Source organism: Talpa occidentalis, unplaced genomic scaffold (genome assembly GCF_014898055.3).
Source record: "Talpa occidentalis isolate TD23 unplaced genomic scaffold, MPIMG_talOcc4v2.1 talOcc4.14, whole genome shotgun sequence".
In the NCBI taxonomy this organism is placed as follows: domain Eukaryota; kingdom Metazoa; phylum Chordata; class Mammalia; order Eulipotyphla; family Talpidae; genus Talpa; species Talpa occidentalis.
The window spans coordinates 49159893-49177877 of NW_023601433.1; the positions used below are offsets into that span (position 1 = coordinate 49159893).

Here is a 17985-nt window from a genome sequence, read left to right on the forward strand (position 1 = left end):
TTCAGCAGGAAGCAGCCAGATGACACGACGCCCCTTTTCCCATAGAAATGGAAGGTCATAACTGAGAGTGGGGATTATGATACAGTTAACAAGTTTGTCTTTCCCCCATTTTTTGCAATTCCCCTTATCTAGCATTAACAGGATTGATGACTTGTCTTTCCCATTTGTTGCAGCTTCCCCTCCCCTTGGGAAGAAAAAAAAAGCTGGCGCCCACCGGTTTCCCTGTAGACCCTTCCCCCTCGCCCTAAGGAAAACAAGTTGGCGATCACCGTCTCTGTGCCTTGACACCTTCCCCTTCCCTTAAGATGAATGAGCTGACACCCATCCATCTCCCTGTTGAGCTGGCGCCCACTTGTCTCTGTGCGGACCCCTTCCCCCTCCCCTTCACGGATGCCTACCCATCTCCCCCTGTATAAATACCCCTGCCCACTGCCAAAGAGCAGGACGGTGGTTTTTCGGACATGAGTCTGCCTCCCTCCTCATTTGTCGACAAATAAAACCGCTTTCCTTTTCCTCAAACTTAGTTTCCTTTTATTGGCTAAGGGAAACTGAGGCCGGCGTTCGGTAACACAGCCGCCTGGAGAGGGCCCCACACTGCTCCCCTCAGCAGTTTATTTCGTCAGTCTGCCTGTCTGTTCCCCACTCTGGCTCTGGTGCATTCTCTCACCCTCCTGTGCTTCTGACTGTACCTAGTGCTTGTATAAATAAATAAATAAATCTTAAAAAAAAAAAAAAAAGAATATGGCTCAATTTCGAAAAGTAATAGCAACATTGTGTGAAGATAGAGGGCAGTGGAGATATTCACTCTACAACTGAATACTGGGAGCCAGAGGAATTGTTCCTAATTGTTTTAGCAGTTCTTCCACAGCACCTCAGAGCCTCTTCCACTTACAGAGCCTTTATGGTATTCATTTTCTAAAAATAGGTGGTGAGATCAACTGTGGAATGATTTAGGCTCATAATCCACAAAGACACCCATGCTTTTCAAGACATCTTTACACTTCAGTTCATTCTTTCAGTGTCGAGATTGGGGAGTTTCCTATCTTTAGTAGCAGGATGTTGGACTTTCAAAATCAATGCGATCCTTCAAGCACCTCAACCCTAGTGCTCCACATTTCTTCAGCAACCTTCTTCATTCCTTAGAACAAATTTCCTTCATTCTTTCTGATTCCTGTTTCTCCAACCCACTCTCTCAGGAAAGAGCAACTGCCGAAACCAGAGCCATGCCCCACCCTTTATTCAAATCTTCCTTTTGGGGGGCAAAGCGCTCTTAAAAGGTGGACTATGAATCAATTTTCTCTCCAGACTGTATAGAAAACAAACACTTAATAGAAATACAGTATTTCAAACAAACTACAATGTAAAATAGTTACAACTAGATACAACTAAGGTAGCCCGTCTGCCTTGGCTCTCGGGGATTTCTGAAGCAGGACAGTGGCTGGCAGGGCTGCGGCGTCCAGAACTACTCCCGTCGCTGAGCGCCCAGTAGGACTTGAACCTGCGACCCGCGGGCGAGGAGCGTCTCCGGCTCGGCGGCCGCGCGCGCGGATTGGTCGCGCAGGCGCCGGGTTCACCGCGCCTGCGCCGCGCTCCTCCCGCACCGCCCATCCCGCCGCCCAGTTGCCCGTCTGCGGCCTCAGAAGCGCTCGGGCGGCACCGGCACCTCGGGGAGCCCACAGCTGGGCGGACAGACGGTGGGCCCGGCCCAGTCTCTCCGAGGAAGAAGGAGGGCGCCACCTTACCGGGGTCCAGACCCCCCCTCTGCCCCCGCAGCTTGCCTAGGCCGGTGGGGGGAAAGCTTGAGGAGCCGCGGACGCTCCCCGGCGCCGGTGCCGCCGCCGCCGCCATGGCTGCCATGATGGAGCGGAAGTGAGGCTCAGGGCGAGGGCTGCCGGCGCCGGTGCTTCGAGTCCGGGTCCCCCCGCGCGTTCGCCGGAGAAGCTCAGCGCGGCCAACTGCCGACCCCCTAGGCCTGCGCGACTCCACGCCCGTGGCTCGCACCCGCTTCCTCTCAGACTAAGCGGCGGGGAGTGGCTCCCGGCCTCCGGCCCCGGCAGCGAGGAAGATGGCGGACCCTGCTGAGTGCAACATCAAAGTGATGTGTCGCTTCAGACCGCTCAATGAGTCTGAGGTGAACCGCGGCGACAAGTACGTCGCCAAGTTTCAGGGAGAGGACACGGTCATGATCGCGGTGAGTGACCCCCGCCCCGTGCACCCCCCCCCGGCCCCCGCCCCCCGCCCCCCTGACCAGCTCCTTCGGGCCTGGCTGGGCCTGGAGTTACGGGAAGTGGCGGGATGCAGAATTGAGAGGGAGCGGTGTTGGCCTCAACCCGCCGGGAGAGGCTGGTCTGTTGGGATAACCCGGAGGAGGGAGCCTGCGCGGCTCCCCGGGTGTTCCCGGATTCCCCCCCACGCAGGTTTTCACTGCTGGGAGACGGGAGGCGCCTGCCTCCGTCTGGGACACTCCCCCACCTGGGGCGCTGGAGGAACTGTCCGGGGAGCAAGTTTAGTGCTTGTTTGCTTGTGTTTGTTTACGTGTGTGTGAGGTTACGGTTGCTGATGCTGTTGGTATTGTGGCTGCCTCCAAATTTACCATGCATTCAATATGTAAGTTAAAAGTTTCTATAAGAAAATTGAGTGAGGCGGTCAGCCTTAACGGTACTGGGAATGGAAGAGAGACGTGGTTTTCAAAGAAAATTACTACGTATTGATAGGAGGAAAAACTAGTGAACAACTATGAATAATACCTGTGCCTCCCACTTTTTTGAGTGGTGAATTTTTATGTTTTACAATTACGAATAGCGAATCGAGAACTAGAAAAAGAAATGTTTTCTTTTGAAATTGGAGTGGTCCTTTTTTTTAATCTAGCAGATCAAGCCAATTCACACTGAATCAAGTAAGTGCTTAGAAAGAGCCATAATCTCACTCTTAATGGATTTTAGGGGGTTACAGTCTAGGACAGAGTCTAGGACTTTTTGTGTGTATGTCAAAATATTGCAAAAGTGAACTTGTAAAGATAAAATTTGATGCGTGAACTATATTTTTTGTTGGTATTAGCTCCTACTTCTACAGTTGGGATCTGTCCTGAAGGAAATTGTTTTGATGATCCCAAGAATTGTGAGATATTGTTCCTTTGTGGTAAAGAATTACATAACTAGTTGGCTGATGAGTGTCAAGGAGACCAGTATGTAAAATTAATTTTTTTTTTTTTTTTGAGGTCTGGTCTCTGATATTGAAAGCTCTCTGTAAATAGTTTTTCCAAGCCAGGGAGATTAAAATGGGTAAGCTATGTATACAAAGCCAGGAATTGTGCCTAAAAAATAACTTCATCTTTCTTGGTAATGCCATGTGGCAGAACTTTTTCTGCATTGCTGTCATAGTAAAAAAATTTAAGGTTAACTTTTTCTCTGATGACTTTCCATATTTAACATATTTGGGCAGTTTAGTTTGCAAGTTCGACAAAGAGGTTAGAGCAGATGGGACATTGATGATTAAAAGCATTGGCCTGTAAGACAGTATTAAACTTGTTCAGAGTTTTCATGCAGATGGTTCCATAGTTTAGAAAATGAATATCATGGCTCCACATTTCTTAGGCTTTTGGCAAACATGTCACTCTTGTGAGGCTGATTCTTTGTTACTAATGTTGGTGAGATAAACTCTGCTGTAAGTGACATGGGAAGGTGGAGAAGTTAAGCACAGAAGTAGTCATCCTTTTCCTTTACAATGAAATATTTTACATGAAACCTGAGGAAATTTGCAAGGCTTGGATTGTTAGTTGGCAAACATGAGGCCACTAGTTTCTCATAGTTTTTGTGATTACTCAGCTTCAACACTGGTTGACACATCAAAACTTTTCCTTTTAGACTTGGATGAAGAATGTATTACTTCCCGAGATACTTTGTGTGTGTTTGCACAAGTCTTTAAGTATCACTCACTAAAATTTATTTGTTGTAATGCTAGAACTTAAGGTTCACAAAATGTATTAAGGCTAGGTTCACAAATGCAGCCCCAATATGATATCAAATGCGGGGTAAGAACTAAAATTAAAAAATAATTGCCACAGGAAGCACAAATGTATTCTAGGTTTTTTCCTTTGTGTTAAGTTACTATAAAGAAATTCAGTGGTTTGGACCTCCCCAGGTGGCGCAGCAGTTGAGTGCTGGGCTGCGAAGCTGCACGCAGCGCTGGTTGGATCCCCGGCCACCGGGCAAGGGTCCCACATGGCACGCAGACCTCTCCTGCCGCCCGCTGCTCCCCTCAGCAGTGTCACTCTGCCTGTTCTGCTCTCCGCTCTGGCTCGGGTGAATTCTCTCACCCTCCCGCGCTTCTGACTGTACCCAGTGCTTATATGAATAAATAAATAAATCTTTAAAAAAAAAAAAAGAAAAGAAATTCAGTGGTTGTATAATTTCCTTGTGTAAGTTTCCTTAGTGATGTACATAAGTAAGTTAATTGACAATACTAGGAATAATGAATAGGTGATTGAGTTTTGAATAGTAATGAACATTTAGTTGAACTTTACCAGTTTATTTTCAGGATATAAGCAAAAATGGATTACAGCTAAGTGATGCAACCTTAAGAAATGGAAATTGATATGTTGAGTTCATTTTTAAATAAATTTCTCACATATAGTATATGTTATTAATTTTTTTGAGGTTTCATTTTTCAAGTAATTTTTAAGCATTTTTATTTTCTTCTAAGTTCAGTTTTCTTTTTTTATTTTAACATTTATCATTTTTTAGACAATATTTGCTTCCCCCCACCCCCTTAAATTGAGTTCCCATAGAATTTCCTTCCCCAAGGCACCCATGCACCATCACCACAGTCCCCTGTTAAGTTCAGTTTTCAATCCTTTGTCCAGACTTTCCTTATTACTCATATAGTCAGTGATTTTAATATAATGTGACCCCCATGGCAGGCAAGTCTTACAGTGTTTCTCTGCGCGTTTTGCAGCCTTTTATACAGTTGGTTTTGTTTGGTAATTTACATATTGAGTGAAAAATGAGTATTTTATGAAAACACTTAAATTATACAAATAGAATCTATTTGCTTTTTTTTTTTTAAGATTTATTCATTTATGCATATAAGAGCTGGGGTGTGGGCCAGAGATCCGTGGAGATGAGAGGATTCACCAGAGACAGAGTAGGGCAGAACAGGCAGATCTACTGAAATACACTGCTGAGGGGAGCGGCAGACCAGATAGGAGAGGTCTGCTGTGCCATGTGGGTCAGCTCCCTGGTCAGGGATCAAACTCCTGCTGCAGTGGCTGCGCAGCTGATAGCTTCATAGTGCTGAGTCTTAACCCCTGTGCCCAGGAAGGCCCACAGAATCTATTTGCTTTAAATAAGAGAACTTGTTATCCACGAAAAAGTATGTAGTCAAATGACCCTGCAGAAGACATCAGAAAAAAAATCAATTGACAAAATTACTTTTGTAGCTATTTATATATCATAAAATAGGTACCTTCCAAGTGTTATGTCTTTACTAAACATTGTTGTAACTAATCATCATTCCTTATAGGGTATACCATAGAGGTTGCCAGAACCAAAAGCAAGCTGTTGTACTTATTTCATTGAAATTTGAGAATAAACCTACTTAGATCATTTTGCCAAGTTCCTCTTGCCCATAGCACAACACTGGCCTTTTCAAGTGAATGATGATTTGATTCTGATTACCTTAAGATTGAAATTTTTTTTAAAGATTTATTTATTTATGCATACAAGAACTGGGGTACAAGCCAGAGGCGTGGGGGGTGAGAGGACTCACCAGAGACAGAGTGGGGAACAGAACAAACATATGTACTGAAATACACTGCTGAGGGGAGCAGCGGGCGAGTCAGGAGAGGTCTGCTGTGCCATGTGGGTCACTCCCTGGGTGGGGATTGAACTTGTGCTGCAGTGGCTGCCGATAGCGTCATAGGTTGGGATAGCTTCATAGGTTACATCTTAGCCCCTTGTGCCACCAGGGAGGCCCAAGATTGAGATTTTTAAAAAGAAGGAGCAACCATCACATACCTTTCTAATTGGGTATTAGCCCACAGTCAGTGTCAAACTAAGGAAAACCTAATAAGATATAAAGAACACAGTTTAGAATTCCAGAGACAGGCATATCCCTCCTACAAGGGTGTCTGTCCCTCATAACCAAATTTGGATCTTAAACCTCTGTACAAACTCAAACAAGAACCGTTTCACTTAAGAAATCTGAGGTATGGCTACAATTCAGATAAACTTGTTCCTCCTGTTTGGTTTTGCCCCTCAAAGCCTGAATTAGATGTGAATGTATCTTGTGACTTTGAGTTTGCAAAATTGAAATCTGAAGATCTATACAAATAAAGGCTACATAATGTACGTTTCAAGACCCTTAGAAATATTTTTTACATTCTATAATACTAGTTTTTCCTCCCAGAAAGCCGTGGTTACTTAGTAACTTCATCACTGCCAGATCTCTGATCAAAGCATTTGCCTTAATAAAAATTATAATTTAGTATCAAGACTAAAATGAATCAAGTTAATGCTAAGTGCAAATTAATTTTTTATTTGATAATGATATAAATTCTAAAATAATTGGTCATTCTCAGCATAATAATTATGTTTGTTGTTACTTAATAAGATTGTAATGGTAGTTTGCCTGTTTGCTGTGGAGTAATGCTATTATAAACAGCTGTATAAAGGGCTTCTGAGCACTGTTACCCTTTATTTTGATGTCTCACTTAGTGAGACAAATATTTTCAATTTTTTTTTATTGATGTAAAAGTGGGGATGTGATTTAAAACTTGGCAGTGTGGGGGCCTACCCTGGTGGTGCAGGCGGTTGAGCGCCACGCTGTGAAGCTGTCCACAGCTTCTGCTGTGCCGGTTCGATCCCAGCCGGCGAGAATCCCACATGGGACAGCAGACCCCTCCTGTCTCGCCTGCTGCTCCCCTCAGTAGTATATTTCACCGCTCTGTCTCTGGTGAATCCTCTCACCCTCCTGCGCATCTGGCCTGTACCCCGGTTCGTGTATGTGTAAATAAATAAATCTTAAAAAAAAAAAAAAAAAAAACTCGGCAGGGTGTGTTCTATTTTTTATTTTGATAAGATTTTTAGTATTTATGTTGTTTTGAAGGGATTCACTTGTCTTCATAATTTGTTGTTACCCAGTAAGGTTATAGTGGTAGTTTGCCTTTGCTGTGCGGTTTCTTGTTTCTTGTAAGGGAAGGTAGGATTGTTTAGCTTTTGACTAGTTGTGACCTCTCCTTGACTCTGCCAAATTGTGAGTTCTCTAAGGCTAGAAGCTTTGTCCACTTAAATTCAGTTAACATGACTTGATCACTTATATTAGACTCTAGTATACAGCTTCTTAACTGGGTGTTCAAGACCCTACTCAGCTTTATTCTCTTATTATTTGAGCTATACAATCTGGACTAATTGAATATTACTAAATTGTGCTACTCATCTATCACTGACTGATATTTTATACATCCAAAATCAATGTTTATTGGGTAAGTAAGAGAAAAGTACTTTATCTTGCATAGAAAAAGTATTGGCATGGTTTATCTGTTGGTGATAGTTGTTATTTTGGTGCTTGTATTTATTTTCTAAATTGTTTATCATGAATATATCACATAAAACCAGTAAAATAATAGGTCATCTTTATTTAAGCACATTGTAGAATTGAGTGGTAGTTCATCTTAGTGGCATCTTAACAGAAAGACACTTAACTTCATGTATATCTATTCAAAGAATAATAGACAATTAGATGCATACTTTCAGTTGACACCAAAGTGAGGTCATTAACAGTATTTTTTAAAAATATTTTTTATTTATGCATGCAAGAGCTGGAGTGCAGGCCAGAGATGCAGGGGGTGAGAGGATTTACCATTTACCAGAGACAGAGTAGGGAACAGAACCGGCAGATCTACTGAAATACACTGCTGAGGGGAACAGCGGGCGAGGCGGGAGAGGTCTGCTGTGCCATGTGGGTCACTTCTCTGGCCAGGGATATAGTGCTGCTTCTTAACATCTTGTGCCACCAGGAAGGCCGCACAATATATATTTTTAGGAATGCTTTTAGCTGAAAGGGAAAGCAACTAATTGTAGATTAAATAAATAAGAGGTTTATATTTCTCATGCAACAAAAGTCTGGAGATAGGCCTTTTTTTTTTTTTTTTTTTAAGATTGATTTATTTATGGGTACAAGAGCTGGCATGCAGGCCAGACTAGGGAGCAGATCAGGAAGATCAACTGAAATACACTGCTGAGAGGAGCAGTAGGTGAGACAGGAGAGGTCTGCTGCTCCATGTGAACTAGCTCCCTTGCTGGAGATCAAACTAGTGCTGCAGTGGCTGCGGATAACTTGATAGTGCTAAGACTCAACCCCTTGCCTCACCGGAGGCCCCTGGAGATAGACCTTTACTGCTGCTACTTCAAGAACCCAGGCTCTGTTACCCTCTGTCATCCTAACTATTAAATTTCATCATTATATTTGTCATGTTTGCAGAAAGGAGAAAGGGCAGCTTTAGCTGAGGTGGTCTCTTTTATCAGGAAAACAAAAATCCTCTTTGGAGACTTTCCAGTAGACCACCACTTAGTATCCAGAACTGGGTCATGCAGCCACTAGTTGGAAAGATCGGATAGTTTTCCAACCTATGTTAGAGGAAGGTGGCTAGGTAAAGGAGAATTGGGGATGGCTTTGGATAACCCTTTTGGCGTGTTTTCTTGTTATCTCAGGTTTGGGAAGGGAGATTGTGGGGTATAGTTTCTGAAAAGATCTTTTTTTATTATTTTTTAAACATTTATTTATTTATGCGTACAGAAGCTGGAGTTCGATCCCCCTGCTAAAAAGACCTTTTATAACTAAGACCTAGGTAGTGTTCTATAATGTTAAGAAATTTTTTCTGGGGTCCAAATTGCTTTTGTTGTAATACCTGCTTTCCTTTCATTTAAAAGAGACTAGATAGAGCTTCCATATGATCCAGCAATTCCACTCCTAGGTATTTACCCAAAGGACACAGAAACATCAATTCCAAAGAACACCTGCACCCCTATGTTTATAGCAGCACTGTTTACAATAGCTAAGCTTTGGAAACAACCCAAATGCCCAAAAATAGATGACTGGATCAAGAAGATGTGGTACATATATACCATGGAATATTACTCAGCATTCAAAAAAGATAAACACATGCAATTTGCAGCAACATGGATGGCGCTGGAAGGGATCATGCTCAGCGAAATAAGCCAAAAAGAAAAAGAAAAATACCGGATGGTCTCACTCATAGCAGGAATCTAGAAAACTTAAATAAGGGACCAGGAAAATGAATAACTATAAGAAAGTGAAAATCAAAATCAACAAAAAACTATGAACCAGAGACAATTTTAGGGGGGCGGGGGCGGGAGGGGAGGGATTGGGGTCAGAATGGGGGGGCTGCAATTGTATGGGGAATATAACAATAAAATTTATAAAAAAAAAAAAAAAAAAAAGAGACTAGAGGGTGGCACGACAGTTGAGCGCTGGGCTGCGAGGCTGCCCGCGGCCTCTTTAGCACCGGTTCGTTCCCCGGCCGCCAGTGAGGATCCCACAATAAATAAATTAATTAATTAAGTAAATTAAAAAATAAAAGAGACTAGAGAACAGGTTGACACTTGCGAATACCCAGAATCCCCTTGACCCTCTTAGATGCTGACTTTCCCCCTACTAGTGCTAGATTATTCCTGCCAACACTTAAACTAGCTTAAGCTTGTTTTGTCCCTCTTTAAAAAAAGATCTTTCTTAGAAAAAATTTTTAGACCCATAGCAAAATTTTGTTTTGTCATTTTTTTTTTTCCAACCATTCCAATCTGATCTTTGTCACTGGATGGGTACTTTTCAGTTTTGTATTGACCTCACAGCTCTGTTTGACATGGTTACTCCTTCCTTGAAAAATTTTTCCCTTGATTTTTACATAGACATTGTACTCTTGATATTTTTTTCCTTCTATGCCCCTGTTTCTCATATTACATCGTCAGTTCTCTAAATGCATCCCCAGGATGGAGTCCCCAAGATCCTTTCTGGAAGTCCACAAGGTCAAAACTATTTTCAAAATAACACTAAAAATTTGCCTTTTTCACTTTAATTGATATTTGCATTTAACTTCTGCTCCTTACATTTCAAACAACTTTCTTTGGTTTCTTGAAGCTATGGAGCTACTTTTCTGTCTTAGGATCTTTAAGAATCCTATTCTTAATGCTCAGACTACTTCCCCATAGCTTACACTCCCTATGACTAATATTGAAAAGAGCAACAGGGAGCTATGTGCTACTTACTCTTCAGTTCTTAAACACCATTTCTAGAGTGTTTCCTTGATATATTTATGCCTACCCCCAGATTCAAGTTCTGCTAAGTGCTCTCATAGTACTTAGTTGCATGAGTCATTTAATTATTTGTATGTCTGCCCCACTGTTACTTTTGCCTCACTCAAGCAGAGTGAATTTTGGTCATCATTCTAGCATGGTGTCTCACAGTTTGTAAATATTTGTTCATTGACATGAATGGTGAAAAGCTGTTGCAGTAAAGTAAAAAAAACTGAATAGAATGGTGAAAAGAACCCTGAACTGAAACATAGGAGATTTGGATTTGAATTTTAATTTTGTCATTATCAACTTTGGTAACTAGAATACTGAAGTATTCTAGTTTCCTTATCTGCAAGATAATACTGGTATTAGATATTATGCCAGAGTAGACACTCATTGAATTAATAAAAATTTACACAGCAATATTTGAGTGTCTACCATAGTAGTGCTGAATACTTTGCTAAGCCCTGGAAATACAACGAAGCCTAAAGCAGACTTTTTGGTTTTGTGGAGTTTATTGTAATGGATTTGTATTTGGTGATCCCTAAGTTACATTCCACAAAGATTTTGTGACATGTATTAATGCACAGAAGATATCCTGTTTTGAAGGTTAAATAATTGATGGCATCTTTAAAGGAGCTTAAGAATGTTGATTCACCATTCATTTTTGTAGTTGAAACCTTTGTTTTTGTTTTTCAGTCCAAGCCTTATGCATTTGATCGGGTGTTCCAGTCAAACACATCTCAAGAGCAGGTGTATAATGACTGTGCAAAGAAGATTGTTAAAGGTAAATATATCTAACCTGCTAAGTTATCTCAATAAATAAATGAAATTATGTTTCAGATCTTTGCCATTTATCTCCTGTTTCTCTTTTTCATTTTAATGCCCTTTTGTGTTTAGTTTATTGCAGAAAGAAGTTGTTCAAATAATAAATGGTCAAATATAATTAGGAAACATACCTTTATCAAATTCCTTGACCTAACATATCCAGAATCTAGTGAACGTGTTATAAGACTTAGTGTTATACACTTGTTCTTGAAGATGGAATTTCTATTAGATATTCCCAGAAGAGTTTCTAAGTAGCAATTCTGTAAATACAGCAGCATGAGAATGAAAACAAAATGGCTAGACAAGTTTCTAAAAAGTGATTGAAAATTGCAGTCCATCAGTCTTCTAATTGCAATTTCTTCCCCAGAGACTTATCTTGTAGTCATCAGAGAAACCATTGAGGAATTTAGCATAGATTATCATGGGTGAGAAAAGTATGTGTGTTCCAGTTAATACCATTAATTTATAGTTTCAGTTTTACATTTTCTAAAATCATAGATTATTTTATATTTTCTAAAATCATAGAATGCATACAGTTAAGTGATTATCTAGATTTACTTTCAGTTGCTATAGAAATCCTTTTATCAAAGGGATCTTACAGTTAAATAATCATTATTTCGTGATATGATTTATTCTGTTTTGTGACACCTCTAATTGTTAAAAAGTGCTCCTTCTATGGAAGAACACAGAAAACTCACCAGTAACAGGAGAAAAGGTGGAGTTTATGGACAGAAGTAGGTTTATTAATGTGATGGTGGGAAAATGTAGATGTTCTCTTTAATTCTGACTTGTCTGTGCATTAAGGAAGCAAAATCACCACAGAGAGTAAGAATGGCAGAGGAGGTTCTAGGAAAGGGTTTGAAAACCTCTATCAGTAGCATAGAGGTGACTGGATTAAGGAAAATGGCGGTATTGCCAGGCAGATTTAGGACCCACTTGAGACTAGCTCCTAGAAGTATTGAAATTACCCATTTTGGGGTTTTGCCAGAGACTACAAAAGAGGGAAAGGACAAGAGAATTCAGGTAGTTATGAGTGGTGATAATGGTGAGCCATGGAATCTTAAGGTAGATGGGAGAATGGTGGGGGATTGAAGGACAGTGAAAAAAATGCTAAGATTAGTGTATTGTAGTCTCAGTGGAGTCAGTGGTTTGTTGGGATCAGGACACTATCAGGTCTAATAGATGGATACTTAAACATTAAGATTATGGAGGCAGTGCTGTTAGTATTGAAAAGGTCTAAAGTCTAACTATGTAGTTGGCATCTTATAAAGAGTAAAGGTCAAGATCATGGAGAAAATTGTGTTAAGGATCTCAGATGCCAGGGTATTTTAATGAGGTGATCTAACTACATGGATATTGAAACCATTAAAAAGAATATAAGGTATGTTACTGATAGACATTGGATTAGATGCTGAAATCTTGATAAAGTGAGGGAGAATGAGCTTGTGGTTCTGTTAATGATTGCAGCAAAGAGGAACAGGCCTTGTCATCTTTTGTTGTAAACATCAAATAGTTTTCCGAATGATTGTTCATGAACAATTTTTTTTTTTAAGATTTATTTATTTATACAAGCACTGGGTACTCTCAGAAGCGCGGGAGGGTGAGAGAATTCACCAGAGCCAGAGTGGGGAGCAGAACAGGCAGACCGATGAAATACACTGCTGAGGGGAGCAGCGGGCGCGGCAGGAGAGGTCTGTCATATGTCGCGCCATGTGGGACCCTTGCCTGCGGCCGGGGATCGTACTGGCGCTGCAGAGGCTGTGGGAAACTTCACAGCCCAGCGCTCAACTGCTGCACCACCAGGGAGGCCCTCATGAACAATTTTATTACACTTTTTAGTTGTGATATACTTTTGATATCAGTGCAGTTTAAGATTACATTAGTTTTTTAAATACATTATTCATGAACTAATGAACAATTCAAATGTGTAGATCTTTTTCACATCTGGTGCAGTCAATATTAAACCCTAATCCACACTTGAATATCAAGAGTTTTTATCTTGAGTGCAAGCCTTTAAAGTGCGAATTTCATTTTGTTCATTTTAACTCTTGATCATATTTTGGGTTTTGTTTTTATAGTTAACCTTACATAGAGATCTTGGCTATTAGTATATTTGGGAAGTTGAGGACATTGAAGGGTTTGTTTGTTTGTTTTTAATGACATTAAAGTTTGAAAAGTACTGCTCTTAGTCATTGGTAAAAGGCTTACTGGGCCATGATCCTTAGTCTTTTCTTCTAAAAACTGAGCAAGGTTGTTGGTAGTTAATTAAATCACAGTGGGTATTCAGCGAACTTCAGATACTTTTACTTACACAGTTGTCTAGTTCTTAGTCAACATGTCTACAAAAGTATGATGAAAAACTTGGAATCCTTTTATGAAAGCATGGAACATGACTGATATGTCCCCAAATACCAGTTAAGTGACCCTCCCAAACAGAAAATGAGATTAGTTCAGTTGTAGCTTTTCCTACATGAAATGGTGGTATACTTATCTGTAGTTCTCAGAATCCTGTCATTTTTCCCTTTTCGAAAATGAGTATAATGACAAGTTTAGTCATACCTTCATTCTCTGTGGCTTTTGAAATTTACCCTAGTAGCTGGGAAGCTTTTATCTATAAAATGTAATTCTCTTAAATAACTAGAAACATGGATGTTTTTCAGACCACTCCTCAGCTGTCTGTCTTACCTGAACCTTAAAGTCTTTTTCAATAGTGTTTATTCTGTGTTCCGTTTTGAGGATCATGTAGGCAATGGTAATGAAAGGAGTATCTGTTAATATTTTGTCTTCTAGTCTAGGCAGTACAGGTCTACTCATTGACTTGTTTTTCTGTATATTTTAAAGGCTTTTTAGTGTTGTTTTTGTTTTATAAGACTCACTTATCCTGGACTCCTGCCTTTCTTTTATTGTTACAGAAAAGTTTATCTCTTTTGTACATCCTCAGATATAGGGGCTCTTCAGAATAAATCTCATATCCACCTTTCTTAGAAATTTATTTCCCTGAAGGGTACATGTTTCTACTAATGTTTGTTTTGTTTTATTACTGTTTAAAATTCTAATATAATGTCATTCTTTTGCTGAAACTTCTTTTTGTTTTTCAAAATTTTGCTTCTTTTTTACAGTTCAGAACTGAGTTCTGAATAGCAATTTCATTCTTTGCAAGTTGTGTTGCACAGGCTTTAGAATTAAATAAACCTGGATTAGAATCCAGGGTCTGCCGTATTCTAGCTTGTAACTTTTGGCAAGTTATCTACCCTTCTAAGTTCCATTTCCTCTTCTTCAGAATAAGGGGCTGTGAGGATTTTTTTTTACTATAGATCCATGAAAATGTATTTCACCCAGGGCCTGGTACAAAGTAAGCACACAGTAGTTGTGAACTACTAATTGTTTCTTCCATTTTCTGAGAGAGAAAATTATTTTCTTAATTTTATTCAACCTTAGTTGTGTTTGGGATTCCTCATAGCCCAAGATATTTTCACTCTACAAAATTAAAAGTTCAAGTATTTGTTATAATAGAAGCTTTCTGTCATTATGTATTTCCCTTTTTTTTTTCTTTTTTTAAGATTATTTATTTTATACAAGAATCTGGGTACAGGCCAGATGCGTGGGAGGGTAAGAGGATTCACCAGAGACAGAGCGGGGAACAGGACAGGCAGACTGATGAAATAATACACTGCTGAGGGGAGCAGTGGGTGCGACAGGAGAGGTCTGCCACACCAAGTGGGACATTCGCCGTCCAGCCGGGATTGAACCGGCACTGCAGAGGCTGCGAACAGCTTCACAGTGAGGTGCTCAACCACCTGTGCCACCAGGGGAGGCCCTATGTATTTCCCATATCTATGCCAGCTTTGTAATTTATTAAATATATTGGAAAATTTTCACCTGGCTATTACTTTTTCCCTTTTTTTTTAAGATTTATTTTATTTATGCATCCAAAAACTGGGGTATAGGCCAGAGGTGTGGGGGGTGAGAGGATTCACCAGAGACAGAGTGGGGAGCAGAGCAGGCGGATCGACTGAAATATACTGCTGAAGGGAGCAGCAGGTGAGACGGGAGAGGTCTGCTGTGCCATGTGGGTTAGCTCCCTGGTTGGGAATTGAACTTGTGCTGCAATGGCTACAGTGGCTGTGGATAGCTTCATTGTGCTGAAACTTAACCCCTTGTGCCACCTGAGAGGCCCCTCACTTTTTCCTTTAATCTTTATCTAAATGCCCTGTACCTTTTTGGGTAGCTGGGATGTTGTAGGTAGTAGAACTTGTCCTAATCAAGGATATGAATGTGGCAGTGTTACCAATACATACAGAGATTTAAGGAACAGGGGAAGAGAGTCAATGGTGGGTTCCAAGTGAGGTGTGAAGACTAGAAACCAATTAAGTACATGGTAGATTGGACTTAAGACAATTCAGTGGCCAACAGAGTAGATGGAAAGCCATTGTTAAAAATTCTTGGTAGAGAAGGATCAGAACAATCATGGGTCATGATAATTTCTTCTGTGATATGGGTTTGATGAGCAAGCTGTTAGGAATAATCTGAAAGCAGCTACTACTCCCTGGCCCTGGCAGTCTAGTGGGTTTCATTGTTTAATAAATTTCCTACACATTTCATAATGTGTAAGGCTATTCACTACCTTTCTTTTTTTTATAGATTTATTAGAGTTTTTCTTTTGAACAAGCCTTATCCATTTGAATTCTCTTTTGAGTTCTGAATTATCTGCAAGTTTATTTCTTCTTTATGAAGTAGTTACCCTTTATTCAGTACTTGCTATGAACCAAGCCTTCATAGATTCTCCCCAATTTCCCACCATAGCTTCTGGACCTGGACTGTCTACCACTGTATCCATCCTTCGTTTTTCCAGATACTATGTGCATATACTTATTTTCATTCCTATGTTCCTTGAGAATATAGTGAAGTAAAGAGCATACTTTTGGAACCAAGATTGCGTGGATTTGTATCCATCTTAATAGCTGTGCAACTATAGGCAAATTATTTAACTTCTCTGAGTTAGTTTTCTCAACTGTAAAATGGTAATATAGTATCTTGCATAGGGTTTGTGAGAATTAAATGCATTAATACATGAACAGTTGTTACAGCCTGGCATGCTGTCCACTCTTAAGTGTTAACAATAATAAGTTTATATAATGATTTCTAATTCTCACAACCTTTCTATAGGCAGACATTTTTGCTGATGAGGAAGTGAAGGGCAGAGAAGTTAGAAGGTGGTATGCTTAGCTACTGGTTTTCTTATTTACAAAGTGTGGGGAAAAATGTAGTATTTCTCCATATGCTGCCTTTCCCTGTTGCTCACAAGAATAGCGAAAGTATATTTAAAAAGAGAAGGGAGGCTTTAGAGAGATGCTGTTGTATTAGTGATGATGATAATCATTCAACAAGCATTAGAATTCTAAATGTCAAGCACTAGGCTAGAAATTAAACACAGTCCTGGTCTCAAGGAGTTTATAGATTGGTGAGAAAGGCAGAAAAGTAAATTGACATTTGTAATTTACAGTGATAAGTATGAGTAAATGCAGATGCTGTAAAAACGTAGGATTGTACTCTTACCCAGATTTATTTGTGGATGGGTTATAGAGATAAGGTGGAGGAAGAAGTAAAGCCTGAGCCGATCTTGAAGGCTAAACATAGAGTAGGAAGGAGAGGTGTATCTTCTAGGCAGAGAGATGATTTGTGCTAATGCATGCTCATGTGAGAAGAGTACTATATGTTGGGGAACTGGATACATTATGGTATGATTTAAAAGTTATATAAATTATATATATAAAATTATAACATTTCATATTGTCAAATTTGACCATTTTTACCAATAAAAAAAGTAATGTGAGGCAAAGGATGGTTGGAGATGTTGTGACAAAGCAAAGAAAGAGCAAGGTCAAAAAGTGCCTGTTTTACCTGATGACAGAATTTTCAAATTGATGGGCACTGTTGCATATTTTTGAAGATCTTAAGATACGTACATTTCATCATATGTAAATTTTACCTCATAGGAACAAAACTGGAATATATTGAATTCTAGTTAATGTTATTTGCATAGGTGTCATAGGTTGGTTTATTAAATTCTGCAGTTCACTTGTTTGGCAGAACATTATTTTTCTCTTAAGTCACATAAAACTTTGGAATACCGATGTAATAACTTTTGAGATGTACACTGACATAAGAGATGGTATTAAGGAACAGAATTTAAATTTTGTTTCTTGTTGATCATGAAAGTTATCTGGGCTGGAGAGAGTGTAACTGTGGATGAATTATCACTAAGAAAATTGGTATTAAATATATTTTTATTTTCTTTAATGTCTTTATAAATCCTTCATGCACTAAACTTTGATTTTAATGTAGGCTTTGATGTAGTGTAAAGAAAATCTGAGTCCTCGCAATTCTTCCCACAAATATGCAGCTGATTATGCATACATAAGCAACAGGGTTAATATGTGTATGAATTTTTTTAGAATGTTTTCTGGCATTCTTAGGTAATTTCATCTGAATCTTGCTTAAGGAAAAAAAAAATCCCTTGAAGCATAAATATCTTCTTTTCCTATAGATGTACTTGAGGGATACAATGGGACAATATTTGCGTATGGACAAACATCTTCTGGGAAGACGCACACAATGGAGGTAACATTTTATAATCTGTGCTTGGATATAGTTTTCAGTAATAGACAATACAGCCATTCATTATTTGTGAAATTATTTCTTTGTGTGAGTTTGATTAGTGAAATTACGTTATTTGAAATCATATCTAGCTTTGTGTCATCAGTTAGCAAACCACAGAATTGGAAACATTTTACAATTAAACAGGAATAATGGAAATTTTGAATGTTTATGTGTTTTCAATTCTATTCAG

The 17985-nt window shown here is 39.7% G+C and overlaps 1 protein-coding gene across 2 annotated transcripts in view; it reads left to right on the forward strand.

Annotated features, from left to right (window-relative positions):
* The first annotated feature begins 1617 nt into the window (after positions 1–1617).
* KIF5B (kinesin family member 5B) overlaps positions 1618–17985 on the forward strand; it is a 46879-nt gene continuing 30511 nt past the window's right edge. For both annotated transcript variants that reach the window (XM_037510480.2, XM_037510479.2), the window contains exons 1-3: positions 1618–2191; positions 11007–11094; positions 17683–17756. In XM_037510480.2, the coding sequence (XP_037366377.1) occupies positions 2066–2191; positions 11007–11094; positions 17683–17756 (288 nt within the window). In that variant the 5' untranslated portion in view covers positions 1618–2065. The remainder of the gene's footprint in view (positions 2192–11006; positions 11095–17682; positions 17757–17985) is intronic.